The sequence below is a fragment of the Phaethon lepturus genome, unplaced genomic scaffold, assembly GCF_000687285.1.
Source record: "Phaethon lepturus isolate BGI_N335 unplaced genomic scaffold, ASM68728v1 scaffold24761, whole genome shotgun sequence".
In the NCBI taxonomy this organism is placed as follows: domain Eukaryota; kingdom Metazoa; phylum Chordata; class Aves; order Phaethontiformes; family Phaethontidae; genus Phaethon; species Phaethon lepturus.
The window spans coordinates 76,212-91,920 of record NW_010518858.1 but is presented as its reverse complement, the minus strand read 5'-3'; the positions used below and the strand labels follow the sequence as shown (position 1 = coordinate 91,920).

Here is a 15,709-nt window from a genome sequence, read left to right as displayed (position 1 = left end):
TAAACACATTTCAGATGTTCTCTTTGCACAATATCTAAGTAATTTCCCACTTCGACGTTTTTTAGGTAAGAGGGAAGTAAGGAAATATTCATCTAGGAAATCAGCCACTCCCTGGCATCCTTTGTTCATTGCTCTTTCAAGAACAGGCAGAAAGCAGAGTAGACAGGGCAATTATTCTGGCATTCCTTCCTCGCAGAGATCAAAAGCCCATCTTGTTGCAGGGCTGGAAGTACTAGTGTCATTTCATCACATTGTTTTATCTACTCTGAAAGTGTGTGTTACATCACAAAGAGGAAACAAAGTATTACTCCAATGCTTTAAAAAAATTTTTTTTACATACATACACATGTATGTGTGTATAAAATATAGGATATATGCATATAATTATATATCTATATATATGGATAAATTTTGATAGATCTACAAGGCATTATAACATATTAATATATTATACTATATTTTCCTATAGGTTGCATACCATAATTCCTTCAAGAAAAGCACCAAATAAGTATTTATAGAGATTTTTACATTGTTGCTGGTCAATAATTAGATGGTAGTGTTATACTACTGCCACCCCATCCAAAAAAACAACCAACACTCAAAAGGCAATTCTGAAGCCAAATTATGCTCAAATCAGAGCTTTTCAGCAAAAAGCTGATTTTACTCTTTCTTTTTAATAGACCTCTCTTTCTGTTTTAATACATTTTAATGTACATAACACCCTAAAATACAGCAAGAGCAAACCTAGCTCCTGTTGAGTTGCAGACAAATTCTCAACACCTTACAGAGGCTATCGCTATCATCATAATCATCATCATCGTAAACTTTTAGACTGAGAAAGTGAAGTGAAAACAGCAACTGCTTTGCCTAAGGACTTAGCAGGTCTTTGGAAGACCAGAAGCATAAAAAGTGTCTTCCAAGTCCTTGCTTAGTACGCTGTGTTTCTTTCTATGTGTTTGTGTATATACATATACAATTTATATCTATATGGATACATACGTATATGTGCATATAGACACGTACGCATAAAACATACACACATTCTTTTTGTTTCTTTAACCAAAAAGAGTAGAACAGGACATATTATGGGCATATTAAAACTTTTCAGCTGTTACAGCTTTTGCTACAGCAAAATACATTTATCGAAGCTGTCAATGCCACTGAGTTGATAGGTCTTTTATGAACTCTTGGAAATTTGACTAACTGAACTTAAGAGTGTTCTACATTACTGTTTAATAAACATACAAGATTTGCATACAAGACAGTCAGACAAAAGATTTGGTCTAGCACAGAAGTGCCTGTTGCTCTTAACTGCATACCATAATTCCTTCCAGAAAAACACCTAATATGTATTTACATTGATTTTTAGGTTATTACTCATCAATAAATAGATGGCAAATCTTTCCTACTGAAGAACTTGCAAAAACATTAACCAAAGTAATTTAAACGTAATTTTTTTTCCTTTTAATGTATTTAACAAAATAGAACTTTCCAGTTCGTTATTGCACTAATACATACCACAACTCCAAATTGTTCTGGTTCAGCAAGATCATTATATTCATCCTTTAATTCAGCTAAGGCATTGAGTTCTTTCTGCTCAGGAAGATTCTTCACTAGGTTCTAAAACAAACAAGGCATTATATTAAATTTGTTATATTAAATTAGTTGGGATCTTAAAATAACATGCTTAAAATACCACAACACGGAAATACATGAAGAAATTATGGGAAGCTTATTTTATTTATGCAGCTTTAACACTTTATAAACATCAAATCAAACCAGTAATTATTTAATACAGACATCAGCACCTCTGTTACAATCTCTAATTTGAAGAATGCCTTCTCAGTACTGAAAAGTTAGACAAAACTCTTAAATGCTGTCAACCCCTGAAGAATTATACTCGATCTAAAATCCTTCTTTGCCTTTGTGATTGCATCTTGCTCATTAAATATTAATCGAGAAATAACTGGCCTGTGTAAAGCAAGACATAACTACCTAAAAAAAAAATTTTTAGACATTATTCAAAATAGCTGTGCACAAGAGTCACTTAAAACACTTTACACAGAAAAAGAGCAACATCTCAAAATTGTACAGCTCTTGTGCATGCCAAATATACTGGAAGTCAGCAAAAAGTAGAACTTGCTTAAAGTCTTATCCATGTCCCTACAGAAAACTGCATGATTGATTATACGACCTTAACATCTCAAAATACAGATATGCTAAATGCATTATAAGGCTGAAGAATACTTCTAAGAGATACTCCATAAAAGTTTAAGCTGTATTTAAATTTTGATATCTATGTGAGCCAAAAACAAAGCATGAATTTAATTCAAGAGAAAAAAACTATACATTTACATTCAAGCAAGTGTCAATAGGTTTTTTTGGTTCAAAAAGGTTCATAGATCTTAAGATGCAAAAACCAAAGTGTATTAAAATATTATTAGCTGATATGATTACGCACAGCTGTCCACACACAGCGAGTGACCTTTAATTAATTTCCAACCTCCATTAACCACCTATACTCCTATTAAAGACAAAAGAATGCATTACTTCGGATAATGGATCTGGGATCCAAAACTCTGTAGTAGCTTGGAGGCAAGTGTGATTCTGCGGAATTTCAAAGAGTGTTGAGTTATGGCCAAGCACTAGCCACTGAATAAATCAGAGAGACCAAGTTGGAGACATTTACCTATAGAAGAGAGGCAGAGATACCCCCAAGATTTAGGTGAACACAGAGTCCCTCCTGCTTTCCAGTGTGGCCCTTAGGAGGATTTTTTGGGGCCTAACTGCCTAACCACATAGTAAAAGGACGTAACCTGTTTCTGTATGCTCGATAATTTATAGACACTTAATATGGATATAGGGGCCAAAGAAGTAGCCTACTTCTGTTATTGGTAACTTCTGAAAAATCAACATGAGATTCACCTAATTCCATCGGGCAATGACTCCTGTACCAAATCACTAACTAAAATTTCACACAGAAATTATTTTTTTCTTCTGTACAGACACAGCAGGTCCCGAGGTATTAAAGAGAAAAAGGGGTACAACTATGTTCTTCAACAAGAAGCTCCTACTTTATGAAGCCACCCTCTGAAACTTGTCTAAGTAAACTGTAGAACCACTGTCAGGTTTAGAGGTTTACTTCCAACAAAGTGTCTACGGAGATGCAGTTCACAGATTTTAGTGAAGATAAGGTAATGTGCTAAAGCTACAACAATTAAACCTTTTGAAACTTTCTGCAACACCAGTCATCGAAGTAAAACATTTCAGAACATGCTCCTTGAACTTGACGCTGTTCTGGTTAGGTTATTAGCACATCAGTTCTCCTCTCCTACCACCAGAAAAGGTGTATCGCCATGTGTTCCCATAAGATATGAATAAAATAGAAGGGACATGCACACTGACACTATCAGAGAACTGATAATGATTGTTTAGGTCTATGTCACAAAAAGACTCTGATGTGAAAAAAAGTTATGTGCCTTTTAAAATCAGAAAAGCAACCAGCGCTATAGAAGCGTATTTTTTAGCCAATATAAAAATCTTAATCAGAGAAAATCTGCACTATCAAAGGTAAGCATTTTTAGAATATACCCATCTGGCCATCACTCTCGTAATATTCTTACTCATTAGGAGAATTTGATTACTGATAACTCTGCCAGGCTGGATGAAGCAGGCGTTAAGGTACAACTTTCAGAAAGGCATCAGTCCAATCTGTGAAATTCGCAAATGATAGCTAACTTAATTCTCCAGGCTGAAAGAATCAAACATTCAAGACATCTTAATAAGGAAAAATAAACATGACAAGCAGTCTCATACAAAGGGTCTCTGTTACAGAAAGATTTTTTTTTTTTACACTTACACCAGGGAGCTACTGAGTGTCTTGGCAAGGAGAGTTCAATATACTTGACAGAGATAAGCATCAGATTCACCTGGATGCCACACAATTAAGCCATGGCCTCATGTTTAAACCTAAGCATGCCTCCTTTGCTATTAACCCAAAATCATGCCCCACAACTTTCTATTTTAAAAAAGTAAGTCATCTCTAAAACATTCTTGTTCACGTGATTGACTGTTTTACACTGGTAAAGATCAAAGACATTAACTAACTGAATAACGTTATTTTTTAACCTATTTTCATTAGTTAGACTATGTACCAAATGCTGTCATCAACAATTTCACAGTGTTTGTCAGAAATTTATATTTCCTTACAAATTAATAAACTTACTGTAAAGCATTATTTTTTCCATCATTGCAGAAATACAAGTACCTACTACTAAAACTGCCTTTTTTTTTCAGCCATGTAATCAAAATCTGTTAGCATGGTTGATCATTTCTTTTTCCTCATCCATACCCCTTCACAGTCTAGAGCTAACCCATCAACTCATTTTACCCTCAGCTTCTAAGAGGGAGAGTTTGGCTCTACTAGCACTGCAGCTTCCTATATATGCTTAGATATGTTTTCTTTCATTAATTGTATTGAATAACTTAAAATGAAGCTAAAGCATTCAGTGATTACATACTTAAATCCTTGTCAGTACTTTAGGAAACAGAGTTTCATAATGTATTCATGATGATGTAAGTTCAAATAAAAATAAGGTAAATAAAAATGGTTTACATAAACATAAAAAAGAAGTAGAAATCTAAGGCTGACATTAAGACACTGAAACTGTCACTCACTACTCTGTCACAGTGCCCTGAATTCTGCTAAACGTGGTGTTTGAGAATTGTATGTTTAGAACTTACTCTGTCAAAGACACACTGGGAATTGAGACTATTTTCTCCGAGAGTGTCTTCTTTAAGGAAAAGTTACAACAGTATGTATAGTCTACCATGTACTCAAACTTATTAAAATTAGTTGGATTAATAAGCATTACAATATAAGTTTGAAAAGCAGCAAGAAATGAGGACTTAAGAAGCATAACTGAAAAAGCACTTTTCTATATGCTCAGTTATGCTATACCTGTTTAGCTTTCACCACTTTCATACTTAGAACAAAGCAGTATCTACATGTGCATTTTTATAAAGTCCAAGTTTTGCTAAAGCATGAAAGCAAGCAAAGTTTGCTTTGCAAATTTTTTTCCAATCAGTAGTACAGAAAACTGTTAAACTGGTAAATTAGTTAATAACTCAGTTGGAAGATTAGAATAAAAATAAACAAAAATAGTCTGAACATGAAATAGATGATTCAGCCCATTTACTCCAATAAGTTTCTAAGAATATCTTTAGAAACACAGAATACATCTCTTCAGGATTATCAGCTATATCTCCCTGCTATTAGAAGCAACTCTGCCACACCATGTCCTTGGACCAATCCCCAAAGTCTCCATTTTTTTGAAGATTACAGGGAGCAGAGTTTCTAGATAGTTGCATTCATGATGAATTCATATATATTTATGAATGTTCATGTTGCCTTTTATTTATGCAACTTCAGTTTTCTCCCAACACTTATGCACATCACTTCTCATATAGTTATAATGCAGTCATATCCCCTCTCAAGTATTTATATTGCTAATCTCATCTATTTTTTCCTACCTTTCTTCTGTAGACTGTTTCTCCATCCCTCAATCAGTTTTTAAGTTCAGCTTTGCCATTTTAAATTAATTTTTGTTAAATATACCAAGTATTTTAGATAAAGTCTTAGAAGTGCATTATTCAAAAGCATAATAATGATGCTCTCTACTAGAAATACTTGACCTGATACAGCTTGCAGTCACATTTGCCTTTTTTTACGGTGTACTGGGTAAGGCTAGGATGAGGTTAATTTTCTTCAGAGCAGCCCGTACAGTGCTGTTTTGACTCGTGACCAGAACAGCACCGCTAACACCCCACTGCTTTAGCTACTCCTGAACAGCACGTGTGCAGCTTGAAGGCCGCCCCACTTTCTCATTCTGCAAGTGGGCCGGGGCGGGCAACCTGCGCGCCAGGGCAAGTGGTCGGGGGGGGGGGGGGGGGCTTCTCTGTTCCGCGTAAGCTACACCACAGTGGTAGCCGTACTTGTCCCGTTGAGCACAGACCCGCTATTACCTCTCCTCAATCACTTCCAACCGAAAAGCAACCATTACAACATTAGCTTCCAAAATTTTACAGTTAACAAGTAAGATCATGACCTTACACTTCAGCATAACATATTACACGCTATCGCTATTAATCTAGGTCTCAAGATATCTCTACATTTGTTGTAGAGATCACTATACCGACACTAAACCGTTTGCATCAGGGGTATTCAAGGTGGTGTTTTTCCCCCCTGTTGATTTTTGATTTTACTAATCCTGTAGGCTTCTCAGTCAAATGATCTGATATCCCTAATAAAAAACGTAAACTTAGCACGTCTTACTTATTTCCAAATACTACGTATCATGCACATAAGCTTTTTGTGAGAAGGCATACTCAGTGGTCAAAGATAGCATTTTTAGCAATGTAAATATATATTAGAAATGCTAATCGATTTCACGCTGACGTGGCCTGAAGCAGGCCACCAGAGTGAAACATGTCAAATAAAGTCCCCATCCAATGGGAACTTCCAAGAACATTATACCATAGCAATAAAAAAAATCCCAGCAGCACCAGAAAACAAACAAAATCACTAGTATGTATTTCCAAACACATTCGTTACAGTACTCTAGGTCTCAGAATATGACGCTACAGGAGATAAAACAATATGTAGTGCTGTTGAGTCCAACAGTTTGAAGTCTACAGAAAAAGAGAAGCTCGTCCTTTAGAGACACAAGGAAAAAACCTCTAGAAATGTAGGAAGGCCTTGGCGACACAAGAAAAAACGCAGACAAAGGACAAATAAATATATTTTGAAATATTTCATTCCATTTACACTGTACATTTTGCATACTATTTTTATTTAAGAACATACGTGTTAAAATTTGAAGAAGTTATGAATTACGTAACTAACTCTGAAAAGACCAGGCGACTCAGTTTAGCCCAGCACCCCTGGAATAACCATTTTCCAGGTCCAATGAAGAAGAAATTAACTTAGAAACCCTTCAAGGAATAAGACAGGGGTGCAAGCAGGAGACGGGGAAGGATGAAAAGAGAAATTGAGGCCAAGTATGGTTTTTTAGAATTTGAATCTGTGTATGATATTAAAATAAACCAATTCAACACCAGTATCATCGGTGTGCTACATCTGTATACCATTTTAGGTGTATATATGTCTCTCTTGTGCTCTGTCACTCCACAGAGATGATGAGGGGCAGCATACACACTTGCTCTCCGACTGTGAGAAAAATCAGAGGGATGCAGAGAAGCTCTATTCCATCCTTTCTTCTTTCCAGCTGAGAGATTTTGGGCTCAAAATAAGATCAAACCAGCTCGAGAGGAGGTTTTATTTACAGATGTTTTTTGAGTTGTAGCAGTATCCTGAAACATTCAGGTTGTTTCATCTATCAGGAACGACAAGCAGAGCTGTTTCCACAAGAAGCCTCACGAAACTTCATTATCCACCAGCCTAAATCTGGTAAATGCTTGTTTTCAAAACTGAAAAACTGGAATTATCAGATAGTTCTTTTTGAAAGGAAAACTTGATAAGGTGAGAGATTCGAAAGTACTTTTGATAACTGTCTTTTAAAGACAGTTTTACCACTATATGTGACCATCATCAAAAGCAGGAGTGAAATAAACAAAACAGTAAACACAACTGATACACTTGTAGCTGATATCCAGAAGCTTTACACTGTTCTTACTCTTGAATTCTTATACCTTTACAGCATTTTTACACAGAAAACAAGCTATGAACAACACCAGAGATATTTTCACATACCTGAATCAAGGATTCACTCAGCTTCTCTTCGTCAACCTCTAAAACGATATTTTTTATTTCTTCATAAGGCAATCGGAAAGAACCCAAAAATATGGCTGAAATTCAGTAATAAATAATTAGAATCAAAAAGGTCAAAAAGATTGACATAAGAAGGCAAACTTAATTTCTAGCAACTGAAAAATCGTATCTTGATCTAAATTAAGATGATTCACCATTAAAGACATTTTCTACAAATGCTAGATGAGGCACACTATTGCAGTTTGACTTATAATGAATTTCATTCCGAAGAAATGAAACTATGACACCACTTTTAACTGTTCAATCAGCCTCAGTTGCTCCCTATTAGTGTTACTCATCTCTAGCAATGAAGTCCTATTTTTATGGATGGCAACATCTGCATTAGTACTTAAACAGACTTATTCAGCCACTAGAAGACTTAATTATTTTTTGCTTTCATACCCGTGTGTGAATGGCTGTACTGCATTTACAACTGGCTGAATATTTACATGACCTTTTCCAGAAAAAATTCCATGTCAAAAGTACAATGAAGAGCTGGATAATACCCTAAGTCTACCACTTTTTGGGGTAACTAAAAACTTATACAAGAGACAATGTATATTGTATTCCCTTCAGAGATGGAGTTCTCAAAGCAATTTGATCTCAGGATGTTATAACATCTCAACAGAGTCCCATTCTATAAACTACAAAGTATTCCTCACACAGATGGATTAGCATACCATTTTAATGAAGTGCTGTGTATTCAAGCTAACTACTACCTTCCTGCCTCCATATTTCCAAAATCAAGTTTTATAGCACTTGTGTCATAGTTCATTTTCTGCTTAAGAAAATGTGCCCATGGATGTGGTCATAAACAACGCACAGATTTGGTTTTACACACTTCAGTTGCCACAGGCATAGATGGACTAGTGACATTTTACGGTATTTTTAACTCAAATAAAAGAATCTGCTACTCTTAATGACTGATTTCCCTCCATAATTAAAGAGAGAAGGAGGAAGTTAAAAAAAAAAATTGGTGAGGCTGTTTTCCTTACATTTTATTGTAGTAGTATTTGCACCTAACTTACCCTGTTTTGTAATATTTTTCTCTTTGAAAGTCTTACGCCCATCAAGCTCAATTTCTCTATTACTGTAACCAGAAAGAACCATTAGGAATAGCCTCTCAACCCCAACAAGCTACCAACACTGCGCCTTCCCTGAAGTGGCAATTATCATTTAATTATACTTCCAGTCTAAAGCAATTAATTAAAGAATCAACTCTTTGTTACAAACAAATACAGTTCATTAACATTTTAGTCTACACCATTTTTCCATATTACTTCAAGTTTTCCCAAGTTGTGTAGTGAGTTCAAATCATATGTATGTAAAAATACTTCTGAAGACTCATGTTCACATTAGTCCGTTTTCAGAAAAAGAATCTGCACATGTAAGCAAAAAAGAACACTAAGAACAGTTGTATGCATATGCTAATTAGATATTCATCTAACGCATTTGACATCACTTACATAAATTTTGAGCAGTTTTTCCATCCAAAATTCTTAATTCTTTAATCCTTTTCTTAGACTGAACTATTTTCTTTTCTTCTGAATCTTCTACTGCTTTTTTAGCTGGAAAGAATGCATTTATTAAATTCTGATTCATTATTACAACTGTTCAATCTTAACATACTAATAGCAACTCAGCTAGAAAGCCGTAATAATGCATCTATTGGAATCAGTTCAAGGCGAAATGAATGCACTGCCTCAACGTACTGTAAAATGTCCAAAGAAACAAAGCAAATTTACAAAGTCAGGGGGAACATGAAATGAAAATGTTAACATGACAATGACCAATCTTCCCAAAGACTGTAAAATTATACGTGTACATTTTAATGCACAAGATTTTTTATCTTCAGCTCCAGTTTATTCCAAGCAATTTTAAAAATACAGTGATTTGGTGTCACCTTGAAGCACGTGAGTGCCCTCTGTTGAAATACTAATGAAATGGTATTTAAGTTCTTAATCCAAAACCAATTAAGATAAATCATTTGAGATTTATCACACTACACAAAGGTAGGTTTTTACTAATTGTTTATGTTGTCACTTTTAGAGAGCAAAACCAAATAAGAAAATACCATATATTTTAATTTGATTTATTTTTAATTAGCAAGGATTGCTATTCTTATATTCAGTACTTAAAATTATACAGAATTATAGAAAGTAATGTGGAATATTTAAAATACATGCTGATTTTTTGCATAATTTAGCATTCTTAATATTCACAAAATTTTCTTAAGTATTAAGTAAACCCACTAACAAGGATTTATTTCCTTTTAAATATCACATAACACATTTGCCACTGAAGGAATAGAAACTTAACATGCTTAAAATGTTCATTAAGTTTAATTAATGTTAAGTCATGCAAAAGTAACTGTAAAACTTCAAAGTTAAATTAAGAGAAAGTTTTAAGCAGACTAAATATGCCTTTCTTCCCTGAGCATTGTTTTTTGCTCTATTACTTTCATCAGCGTGGGTTTCATTACAGGTATCTCCTAAGAAAACATGTTACCTTTTTATGTGAAGAATAACACCAAAACCTCTGTTTGGACCTCTTTACAAAAAAAAAAAAAAAAAAACAAAACAAAAAAAAAAAAAAAAACCACAAAACCCAAAAACACACACACCACAAAAAAAACCCAACAAACAAAAGAACAAAGAAAACAGTTCTTCTTTTCTCATTACACGCATTACCACTAGGAAAACATCTGGCATAAAATAATTCTACTAGGTTTATACCACTTGAATAATTAGTTTTCCTTGGGCATTTTCATACCAGCATTAACTAAGCTAGTACAAGCTTCTTCCCTCGTCCCCAGCTACCTCTAAAAAGCCTAAAGCAGAAAAAGTTAAACAGAAAAGACGATTCAGTAACAATGCAATACTTGCTTTCCTCTTGCCCTGCCATTATTTTGCAAGTCTAACTACATAATACAACCAGCTCACTTAATATTTGTAAAAGGACAAACCTACACATCAACCTGATAATACACAGATAACAGGCAAAATCCCCACCAGCACTGACCCTTTAATGATGAGCTACTGTTTAAAATCCTGAAGTGACACTCCATGGAATAATCACACCCGTATCACTAATCATTCTCAAACAAACAGGGAAATACAACCAGGTGCTCAAAACAGATAAAAAGCACCTAAGAGTTAAAAATTTGTTGTCCCATGAGAAGGCAATAAACATTATGAGTTCTGATATATGAACAGAAGCTACTGAAAAGCCTAGCCTCGTGCCTGAGAAATGATTCAAGAAGAGGAGTGACCTATTCCTAACGTCATCTGTTTAAGAATTAGACCCTCCAAACTTCCATACGTGATTGGGTCTTTCAAGTGCTGAACACCACACGCCCTCACAATCCGCTCATAGAGACTGCACCGAAGTCGCAGTCCAGCATCAGCACCGCTCTTACCAAGCTAAGACTCACAGGCCGAGAGACATCAAATTAATAGAATTTCTCCAACACAGTTTGACCTATGCTTGAGATTACATTAAGCATCACAGAGCTATCAAAAGCCATGCCCTCCCCTTTTCTGTTAGTAGCTTGCTCTCCCTCTGATCACATTGTCCATTTTAACAGTGACTCCACTGGGACAGGACCGTGGATTACAGAATTTTAAAAAAATACTTAAATAAATAAAAATGTCCTTGATACATTTCAGAATCGATATACTGTTGCCGGCCACCCTCCCAACCCTTTTCAGCTACTCCCTTCACAAGTACCTCTTTACAGATGAGACGTGCTTTTTGGTTTGATACCACAAAACCAGAGGGAGAGACTAAACGAAGGGGTTGATAGCAGTCAACATGCCGTAATTCAAAGAAGCAAGACGAAGAATTCATCTGGAAGCTAAAGCATCTGTATTACTTCATACAGACCTTGGAATTTAGTGCCGTGATTATTCATTACAGCACTTTGGTAACGGCACTGGCTTACATCTTCATTCAAAACCAGCTTGTGTTCAAACGGCCAAGTCTTACAGACAGTACCTACAGCGAGTAACATACCCGGTCATATCAGTTTTCCATAACAAAGATGGTCATGTTTTAGGAAAAAGGTGAAAGGAGAAATTTCCTCATTCTGACCACAGCATCTGGTTAAGCAATAGGACACTGCAAGAAACAGATCTTCACGTTTGAAGCTTTATTCCACAGGGTCCATCTCCCATGCCACTCCTTGCTGCAGTAGCCATCCACCTCTGAGCACCCTGCTTAAGTTTGCCTCTCTTGTTTCAGAATACATGACCAGCTTTTTCCCCAGCTTAAATCAGGCTTGATCCAACTTCAGCCTTCCAAATTCATGGTTCACCTCTTTCACTTCCCAGAACATACTCACTCATCAAGTTGAACTCAGTGCTCCACTGCATTAACAGCCCTGGAATGGTGGCAGAATCCTCCAATAACTGCTTAAGCCTGTCTGGGTACTCTAGCAAACATGACAAATATCTCCTTCACAAGCTCTCAGTAAAAGAGTAAAGAAGTATTTTGTCACCACTTGAAAGAAGCCTACGTACCAGCAGAGTACATTTCAGACTCAAAAAGGCCTGTCAGGCTGTCCTCTCGTGTTTCAGATCACCGTGTCCATGATAACTGACAATGCTAATGCACTTGTGTTGTGTTGATGCAAAGCATTTTCAAATCCCCTACTCTACATCTCTCTTTTTCTTCTTGAAAGTTAATCCCTTTCCACACAAATTTATGTAGATAATACTTGGACTTATCAGGAATATATATACACTCACACACACACATACACACAAACAGGCACACATACATGTGTGGATTTTTTGTTTTGAAGAAATGGAGAAAATGATACTCTTGGTTGTTTAAAACTATTTCCCCATTCAATTGGGAAAAAGTAAGAAAGAATCAAGCATTTATTAAAAAAAAACCCCACAACAATTAACAGTCATTGAAGCGACAGAATACCCACTAATGCATAATTATCTCACACCAGTTATACCGATAGAACATTTTGGTTGAGTTTACTTTTTTTACCATCTACCTTAGACAGGAGAGGGGCAAAAGGAAGGAGAGCCAATACGATAGAGCAGAAGGGGAAAAGGTAGTTTTAGCGTACGCATGTGAAAATACAGATCTAACGACCAACATTACGTAACATACTTTTTTTTAATTTTAAGTTCTATTTTGTTAGTAACAACATATTTGTTTATCAGTGTTGGAGGAAAAAAGCTGATGCAACATGCTGCAAGGGATTGTTTTCTGTTCATCTTTCATTATGCAATGCATGTGCAGCTCAAGTGTGTACCTTTAGTGATACCTTCAGCTGGGAACTAATTTAATCCCACAGAAAGTGCACTTCTTCAAACCCATTTAGGGCCTAAAGAAAAAATGACAACACTAAACAAAATGTTCTGTCAATTTACCATACTTTAAACAAAACTAATGATAATCATGCCAAAGAACATACACAAACATGCTGAAATACTTCAGAGACATAATTAAGAAAAAAATTCTACCACCAGTACTTCTGCAATAAAAAAAAGTAAGCACACATGGCTCTTCAAAATTACCATTCTACCTGTTCATTAATTTAGCCTCTCAATAGTATTAAAAGTCATCATGAGAATTTTTTTATAAATACATAGTTTTACTCAATGCCATTTGAGCTGTTAAAGCATTTCACTCTCAGCTGGAATGTCCAGTTCATATTAAACTCCCCCTTGCTTTTTTAGAAAAAAACAAACAGAGAATAATTTTAATAGATAATTAACAGTAAAAACTGTCAGTCATTAATATGATAAGGATGAAAATTAAAGGGAGACAAAAAGGAGTACACGGAATTACAGTGTGGAGAAAGCAGAGATTTAGCTGAACTTTAGCCTATCTGAACCTGAGCCTTAGTCTCTAATTTCTATCCAGTCTGTACCCAAGGAGAACAAAGACCCTTATATTGTCATGGGAAATGAATGGGTAATTTCATCTTATTTCCATCCAGCAAGTGGCTTACCAATTGCATTTACTAGTATTTGGCAGCAAAAGTAAATATACAAAAGAAATGGATTGTTTTACTATTTCTTTTACCTGAAAGAAGACCTGAGGCTAGGAGTGTAGTAGAAAAAAAATTAAGTATACATACAGTTTCAAGGGATGTAAACTATATATACAGAAACATGAACTGCTGAAACTATTAATTACACCAAGAAGTTCACTCAAAAAAACCCCCCATGTTATATCGCTTGGTAGAAAAATGAAATAAGGAGCTAGGAATGCCACTGAAAAATTAGAAGATACTTTGTAGCACAAAAATCCACTAAATTCTATTGCAACATAATATAAAACTTCTTTAAGCCTGACTAAATTTATGACACTAGGAAGCTACCGATAGTTTTCTATTTCTGTGTTACTTCTAGAGGCACCCAAGAATGGAAATAGAAGTCAAAGAAAGGGGGAGAGGGAGGAAAGTCAATCACAACGCAGTCTCAAACTTGCACTTCTCTTCCTCACTGGCACTGAGCCTTTCCATTTGTCTAAGCACATAACTTCCACACTCAAACGCAACGGTGCAGCCGTGCAGCTAAGTTAGGCCTAGTCAGCACAGCTGCTGGCATAGGGCTGTGAACCTCCACCAACCACTTCTTTCAGTAAAGCAGATGAAATACGACCAACCTCTTGATCCAGACAGCAGAATGAACTTTGAGAAGTTTGGCGTGCTCAGGGAAACAGGCAGCCAAAACTATGGGAGGAACCTGTTGATCATCAACATGTGCAAATGTATCCAGAAGCATCCTGAACAAGCAGAGCCCTGACAACAGCAACGAGTCAGAAAACAACAGTGCAAACTAAATGGGCCAGTGACCAAGGAGATACTATATTCTCTATCCAATTCTATAACCAATGAAACTAGAGAATATTTGAAGTATCCCAGAGGAGAGACTCTGGGAGATGCCACGGTTCGCACAGGTGACAGCACAGCTTCTCTCTTGGACCACATCATCTTTCCTGCAGAACATGCGTCTCATGCAGTTTGTGAAGTGCATAAACTGAGATTAAAGTGGTTTGGTATCCAAATCCATTTATATTCTCCACACTGTCATTTGGTCTAAAACTTTGACAAATAGCAAACCATTTCCCAAAATACCTAGAGAGAAATGCAAGAGCATTAACGATGCTAGCCACACCTCTTGGCAATTAAGTCAGCAGCTGCATGATCTCATGTTTATTCCCAATGCCACCTGGCATTTTTCAGTTCACCTAAAATCACTCAGTTACCAATTCCTGAAATAAAATTAATTAAGCACTCCTGCCATCATTCTGTGCTTTCTGCAATCAGAAGAGCTAAATACCTGGTACAGCATTTAAAAAAAAGAAAAAAAAATAGTTTTATTGTTTTCAATTTCAATTTCACAGCAATTGATGTAGAAAGTGGATCTTAGTTTGCGCTCTCAAGATAAAAAAACCAGAACTGACAGGGGAAAAAACATGGAACCTCTTGCAATCTCATGTTTTTTGCCTAATTAATGTAATCAAGCTGAAGGAAGTGACATCGACCCAACAGCTTATGCTCTGTGGAAGAGGAAAAAATCATCATGACTTAGTTTTACAAATTAGTTTTTATCAAAAAATAGCAGGGGATCTATATTCCTCTTATTTCTTCTTGTAATTGTTATTATATTTGAACACTATATTTAATGACTAAATGAAATATTTTATTCTAGTAAAACTGTCCTAAAATGGTTTTAACCAGTGTAATTTTCAAGTGCAATTTGAAAACCTGTATCAGGAAATTGTGCACTGAAGTTGTATGGTTACAGTGCACTTAATTAACCACTCCATGTTGCAGTTGCTTTCAGCTTTGTATCAACAGCTAGAGATCAAGCAGATGTCTGGGCCACAAAAACTGTATTTGGAAAA

At 35.7% G+C, this 15,709-nt stretch overlaps 1 protein-coding gene across 1 annotated transcript in view; it reads right to left on the bottom strand.

The window, feature by feature from the left end:
* Nucleotides 1–1,518: 1,518 nt before the first annotated feature.
* The window catches only part of DIAPH2 (diaphanous-related formin 2), a gene marked incomplete at its 3' end in the record, with an annotated part of 68,880 nt that continues 54,689 nt past the window's right edge, over nt 1,519–15,709 (bottom strand). Inside the window, exons 17-19 of the mRNA XM_010296871.1 lie at nt 9,295–9,396; nt 7,772–7,866; nt 1,519–1,620 (exon numbers count right to left, since the gene is read on the bottom strand). Coding sequence (XP_010295173.1) covers nt 1,519–1,620; nt 7,772–7,866; nt 9,295–9,396 — 299 coding nt within the window. The remainder of the gene's footprint in view (nt 1,621–7,771; nt 7,867–9,294; nt 9,397–15,709) is intronic.